This window comes from Syzygium oleosum, unplaced genomic scaffold, assembly GCF_021117445.2.
Source record: "Syzygium oleosum isolate NSW1041296 unplaced genomic scaffold, Sole_v2.1 Sole_v2.21, whole genome shotgun sequence".
In the NCBI taxonomy this organism is placed as follows: domain Eukaryota; kingdom Viridiplantae; phylum Streptophyta; class Magnoliopsida; order Myrtales; family Myrtaceae; genus Syzygium; species Syzygium oleosum.
The window spans coordinates 1,426,486-1,433,885 of record NW_026607505.1 but is presented as its reverse complement, the minus strand read 5'-3'; the positions used below and the strand labels follow the sequence as shown (position 1 = coordinate 1,433,885).

General features: G+C 38.7%; 1 protein-coding gene across 1 annotated transcript; it reads right to left on the bottom strand.

Annotated features, from left to right (window-relative positions):
• Window positions 1-1,500: 1,500 nt before the first annotated feature.
• LOC115677472 (probable E3 ubiquitin-protein ligase XBOS32) lies at window positions 1,501-4,990 on the bottom strand. Its single transcript, XM_056320893.1, is given in 9 exon segments — window positions 1,501-2,142; window positions 2,314-2,405; window positions 3,101-3,241; window positions 3,415-3,461; window positions 3,572-3,630; window positions 3,880-4,306; window positions 4,389-4,460; window positions 4,624-4,683; window positions 4,796-4,990. Coding segments are annotated over 9 exon segments (1,596 nt in total). The 3' UTR covers window positions 1,501-1,639.
• Window positions 4,991-7,400: the final 2,410 nt, after the last annotated feature.

The window sequence follows — 7,400 nt, the reverse complement described above, 5'->3', positions numbered from 1 at the left end:
CTTCTATTTTAATGTAGGTTGTCTATTCCTCCTGAGCTTTAACCTTGTCAACTGTGCAGAGATCACTTCTTTTGTTAAGACAAGTTTCATATGGTTTCATCGTTATTCTTGTGGCCATCTCTATTTTATTTTAGATATTTAGAAAGTAAATGCATGTTCATGAGGAGCACAAAATTTTCAAGAGATCTTCCCGAAGTTGCTTGTTATGATGTTTCTCGTTAGATTTTTCTCTCTGAATAAAGGGCGAGAGAGTGACTGCTCGAAAGGCGTCATTCAAGTAATTTGTATTATTTACATGCTTGAAAATGAATAAACTGAGCTCAAGGTAGAAGATGAGGTCCGTGTTCATAGCCAATACGCAGTATCATATATAACGAGCTAGGGTTTTGCTTTCCTTTTTCCCCCTTTACCTTTAAGTCAAGTCATTTGAGCGTAGGTTTCTCGGCAAAACTGGAGAATAAACGCGTCCCTAGATCAGTTCTTGCTTTTTGTCCCCTCAGGCTTAAAGGAATATATAGTCCAGCAGAACGAGTTTAAGAAGAGCTTAGTGTTTATAATGGTGTTAAAATCAGCCACATTCGAGTAGACCATGCAAACACGTGGAGCGCAGGAAACTACTTAGAGAGACTGCACGTTAATCTAACACCAACGATTTGGGAAATATCATTAATATATAGGTGAATTACTGATCGCCTAGATAAGGGAAACCAAGGAAATTGCTGCAATCACAAAGCTCCCATTCAAGAAGTCGAGGAATTTATGAAAGATTTGAGTGGGGAGTTCACGTGTTCATGTTCACCATTTCAATGTCGTACCAAGGATCTCCATCCGATAAGAACAAACACTTGATGTGGGCATAATGATTTTGGATGATTTTGAAATGCTAAAAAATGTTCGTTCAGATTTATTTGTGCTGACTTGGTTTAGTTCATGTGGCAAACTAGAGCCAGATATTTGAATATGCGATTTACATTCGAGCACTCAATACAAGTCTTTGGACTAAAACAGAGTATAGGGTCGCATTATTTTGTAAATCAATTTGATAGCTAACCGATCTTAGTATCAGGTCTCTAGCATGATTTAATTCTCATACTTAATAGCCATGAAAAATAAAACTGCCCGAAATCTCGATTTATCCGGGACATAATGTAAATGTCTCTATGGTGAGTGTTGCTTTTGCTGAAGGAAGATTTAGAGAGAGAAAGGATTAATCATGAGTTACCAAGAGAGATAAGCATAGCTTAAAAATAAGCAAAAGGACGCATCGCCAAAGGACTAATAACATTGATTTTGGGCAAACACGACCATCTGGACTAAACTACTGATAGGGTTAACTAATATACCAAGAGATGGATCTACAAGGGTTGAAAGGTTTTGTTTAGAAGATGTACAAACAGTGAATGAGATGTTTCCCTCGATAAAGGCAGAAAAAACTGGAAAAACAGCAATTAGGACATAAGACATTAGGTATTTACAGTGTTGTCACTTTTGTAGCTAGTATCTCAAGCAAAATCTGATCGACAGGTAAAGAAAGTGAGAAGAGCCTTATATACTGGGCATTCTTTATATGCTTTACTGTACTTTAATTGGAAAATAAAAGATTGCCCTGGAACTTCCAGCATCCACTATTCTGTAGTAGCTACATACTGACTGAATGCCAAAAACCACGTTCTTCGGCTCGCCGATCATAACCTGATTGTCTTAAGGCCAATCTCCAGCACCTCCTTAGGTGATTCCGCAGTTTCCTATCAATAGAGAAAGGAACTAGAGGACTTGTGCTTGGAGCTCCCAAGCAAAGTCTCGGGTTTATTTTCGTTGAATATAATTTGCGAAATCTCAAGACACGGAAAGATGATCTCAGCAGCGAGATTCGCATGCCATGGAAAGTTGGCTTGCGATATCGGTTTTCCAAGAAAGTTGTCTCGGGCCCAGCTCCATAACATGTGCAGAAGGCAAGAGATGGGCTCACATTCGTGATCTCCTTATCAACCGGCCTTGTCCCTGGAAGCTTAACAAACGAGACAATGCCGTGCCGGCAGAGGGGACATGCAATAGAGCCCGGAGAACCGTGAACAATGACGGAACAGCTCGTAGTAGAACACAAGTACAGGGCACACCTAGTGCAGAACTGATGACCACAACCTGCATCGGTAGCATGTACCATTCAATGAAATTGTCGGCATATTCAGGTAACAATGAAATATTGCCCCGACTGCATTCACTAACACAGAGAGAGAGAGAGAGAGAGAGAGAGAGAGAGAGAGAGAGAGAGAGCGAAATCGTGAGAACAGTTCTTTAAATTTCTTGGTATACCTTCTGCAGCCACAGAGCACATCCTCTCTAGGCAAACCACGCAGGTTTCTTGGTATGATGTGTGCAAATTGCTGCTTTTCCATCCACATTCTCTGGAAATGTTAAAAAGGGGGGAAAATTGGGTTTCTTACTTGCCGCTTGAAAATCATTCGCCACCCAGGCATGTAACCAAGCAAAATCATAAACTGCCATCAGATCACAGCAATATGCAAGGCTTTCGCCTTCTGCTTAGTGTTGATACTATAACATTCCTGCTTAATAACGAAGTAACTTTTTTGGCCAGAGACTACCACAGTGACTTGACATGGTTTTTCATCATCTCACCTAAATATTTCATTTAAGGTTTTAGGCGACCATTTACTTGCATGATGGCACGGGTTTTATGAGAAGAAGGCCAAATCTTTACACGGCCAACACCATCTATTGTCAACGTTCAGTGAAAGAGCCAATAGCAAAGATTGATGCATAAGTGGGTACACAGAAATATAGCAAAATCAGAGGATTCATACATATGTGGTGCAGAGAACAAAGGTTTGAGAAGATACGGCATCTATGGCACAGAGAAGAAAAATCCAATGAATTGATGTTACGAAAGAATATTGCTTTGTTAAGGATTGGTTTAGAATCCTGCATAATCTGGACTTCAATTTGTGCAGAAAATTAGCACAATTCATACGAACGAAAAAGCATTTTTTTTTTCCAGAGATACAAGAAGAAAACCAACAAGTCGGTCAACGCTTCTTCCGTGCATGATAGTAGTGCACATAAAAGTTTAGATCCTACTCACCTAGCAATGTTGACAATGCTCATCAGAGGAAGAGATATGTAAGGCGAAGGATGAGTTTGTAGCAGACCATCTGGTTGTCCGCTAAGGATTTCCTTGAGCCAATTTCTGTGCCATGAGCGAGCAATCATCAAAGGAGTCCGACTGTGAAGAAGGCAGAGTCGTTGAGATAAGTTTTTAGTGCTATGCTGATGGTGCCAAGCAAACACAATATACACCAAATCAGAATGTCAAAGGACAAAAAATTAATTGTACGTGAGGAAATATACACAACTCAAATGACAAAGTATATGAAACCATGTGATGTTGATGCGTACCCGTTACTGTTTACAGCAGTAAGACTCGCGCCATGGCCTATCAGGATCTGAAACATAATGAAACAATTTTAATCCTTAAACAAGTACTCTCGAGGAATCGACCATTCTAGTTAATGTTTCTGTGTTTTCCTTTTATTTTTTTTGCATTAGAAGGTACCTGACAACATTGTTCATTTCCACCACATGCAGCATAATGAAGGGGAGTACTTCCAGCACCTGCATAGTGATGAAGCAGTTCGCAGTTTATAAGCACACAATATTTGAGGAGGCAAGGTAATCTGAAATCAATGTCATAGACGCAGGAAAAGAAAGAAGAGAGGCCAATTGAACATTCATTTTGATGTGCCACTAGCCACCACTAACACCAAACATACTCGATAACAAAAACAAAGAAATAGACACCAAATTAAGTTATGCGGTAGAAGAGTAGAAATAGGGAACAGTTTCATCAGTCACATTAATCACCTATAAGGTCCATGGTAGTTCCATCATCCTCAGTAACAGCAGAAAGAGAAGCTCCAAAGTCCAAGAGAAGTTGCACGCTTTCAAAGTGGCCATTAAGCGAAGCCATGTGCAGAGCAGTTATGCCCCCATCAGCAGCCCTGTTGACGACCTCATAAAGGGCACTCGAGCAAGCAATACAGAGTAGCATAAGTAAGACACGGGTAAAAAGAAAAAGAAAATCCTAGGGTGAAAGAGACTTAAAAGGGAAGAACCTTTGATCAAACTCCGCAATAGACTCCAAGTTTTCTGATTTTCCCCTCATGACATTGAAAAGATCTTGCATACTTGGTATATAATCTACAAGGAGGAGGCGGATGCACAGAGAATGGCCATTTAATGCAGCAAAGTGTAGTGCAGTGCCCCCATTGACATAGTCCGCTCTGTGAATCTGTATTTAAGAGCCAAGCAATCAAGGCGGTCTATGTGAGCTAACAGACCGTGTGTACATGGAAGAAGTTGTAGAGTCTCACATCAGCTCTAGAAAGAATTAGAGTCTGAACAACTTCCCAGTGACCATACTGGCAAGCTTGCATCAAAGCTGTCTGTTCAATGCATAAGAGAAGTCAAACTAAACTGTAATTGAGCTTGATCACAAAAGCACTTAATTCTACAGGCCACATAAATGATCAAATTTCCTGTGAACCTGAACAAATAACAAATGGAGTAACAAGTAGAATTTCCAGAGGACGAGAAGATCAACATCACCTGACCACGGTAATTCCTCAGATTAATATCCACCCTGGACTCGAGCAATAGAGAAACAATCTAAACCAACGGAACAACAAAGCACCATCAGGAAGCAATTCCAAGAACCCGTAATTACAAGAAATGAGATCGATTTTTTCCTGAATCAAAATGAGATAGATCATTAGCTTACCTCATGGTGGCCCTGAGCAGCAGCATAATGGAGAGGGGAGTTGTGAACACTGAGAGTGGAGTACCTCACGAGGCGCGGATTGCATTCCAGCAAAGTCTTGGCTTCTACGAGGTCGCCATCTCTCGCAACCGAAACTAGGCGTTCCCCATATGCTGAGCATCAAAAGGAGTTGCTTAAGAGGTTTAGGACTCTCATTGGCGCTCATCAACCAAATGACGAGCTCAAGGATCACAGTAATCACTAGGCAATGTGACTTGAAATGATCTTGTGGCTTCCCAAAATGCCTCGAATTTTCCAGAGGGAAGCACGACATAAACAGAACTATTTTGGATCTCCAAAACATCAGACAACGGGAAACCCATCATTATGCGAATGTTCGGTTCAGGCTGGCTAGTGGCTGCAGCGCTACAGCCAAAAACTGGGAAGTTGTGTTTGTCCGTGTGACTTTTGTAAAGCAGAGGCCGAGGGTGTTTTTGTGATAATGGTTGACTTTTTATCTGTAATTTGACTTGGCTTTAATAACAACAACAGTTGGAGTATTTACTATTTCCCACATCTCAACCTCAGATTAAATTTTCTGGCCAAAAACCATACACAGATCAGCCATACTGTGGTCATGGCAATTGGCTGTCTTTAGGGCGCCCTTCTGACCTATCATTTTTTAAGGGAAAACGTACTTGTTTAACTAAACTATATATCTAAATATTTGCATACTATTCAGATTTTGTTTTTATATTGTTTTACTCCATTTGCTTATCATTTGAATGCACTAAATGTCTAGATGCTATGTGCACGCATACTCCATGTAAATACTTTTATATATCTACTGTAATCTAGGTGTAATAGCATTTTTTTATTATATTCGACAATGATCGTTTTATTTGTGAATAAAGTATAAAGGCAATGATTTATCAATCAAGGAAGAACTAATATCACATTTAATATTCACCACATCTCAACCTCAGATTTATATTTCGGGCCAAAAACCATACTCAGATCGGCCATGCTGTGGTCAGGGCAATTAGCTGTTTTTAAGGGCCAAATGTACTTGTATGATTAAAGTAAGTATCTAAAACAATTACATACTATACAGAATTTTTTTTTTTGGTATTCTTTTACTCGTTTTGCTTATTATTTAAATACACTAGAAGTCTAGATGCTATGTGCACGCATATTCCATGTAAATACTTTTCTATATCTATTGTAATCTAGTTGTAATAGCATTTTTTTATTATATTTCACAACAATTATTTGTGAATAAAGTATAAAGGCAATGATTTATCAATCATGGGAGAAGAATAATCACATTCACTATTTACCACATCTCAACCTCAGATTTATTTTTCGGGCCAAAAATCATACTAAGATCAGCCATACTGCGGTCACGGCAATTAGCTGTTTTTTAGGGCCCTTTTGGCCTATCTTTTTTTAAGGGAAATGTGCTTGTTTGACTAAGGTAACTATCTAAAAGATTTGCATACTATACAGATTTTGTTTTTATATTATTTTACTCCGTTTGTTTATTATTTGAATACATTAGAAGTCTAGATGATGCTATGTGCACGCATACTCCATGTAAATACTTTCTATATCAATTTTAATGTAGGTTTAATAGCCTTTTTTAATGTATTTCACAATGATCGTGAATAAAGAATAAAGGCAATGATTTATCAATCAAGGGAAAAGAATAATCACCTACTCTAATTTTGGAAAAGAAGCTGGAGTTCAGGAGGAAGCAACAAATCCAGAGTTTTTACAATGGAGAATGTTAGATCGTCTTCTGGAAGGATGGATCATTGCAACGCTCTCTGAAGAAGTTCTTGCTGAAGTAGTAAACTTGAAGACATTTGTCGAGGTGTGGTTAGCATTGCAAAATATTTTTGCCAAGGTATTGGAGGAACGTGAACTTTTAATTTTTCTACAAATTCAAAAATGTCATAGAGATAATTTTTCATCTCTTCATGAGTATCCTAGTACTTTTCAAAGATATTTTAACGAGTTATTTGCTATCGGTTGTCCTCTTGAGGACAAAAAGAAGGGTCTCTTTGTTTGAACGGTTTAGGTGATCAGTATGATTCATTTACTACTTACATGTTGAAGCCTCCCATGCTAATCTTCTCTAACATGATTTTGCAACCGCAAAGTTTTGAGAGTCGGCTGACAAATAAAAGTTCCCTTGCAATTCAACAAGGGATGGCTTTCTTTGGTCAGAGATGTGATTTTAAGAGTGCCAAGAAGGGAAAACAATTCTAGCAACAATCATTTCTCTTTTCCGGAAGGGCATTTCCTCACAATTGTCTAAGAATGAAAAATTCTCAAGCTCATTTTATGCATTTGCAGGGTCAAAAGCCACAATTCAACCAAAGCAAGATCAACAAGCTTGTGAAAGCAACAAAAACAAAGTCGTTTTTTGTCAATTATGTAAAAAGTGGGGACAGAGTGCTTAAGATTGCTTTAATTGGTTTAATTAGTCTTTCCTCCCATTAGATGTGCCAAACGCGATTCCTGCACTGTTGGAAATAGTTCACTGATATTGGAGCTTTAAATCATCTGACTAGAGATGAAGGTAACCTCTTCAACTTACGACCATATATTTGGAAAGATA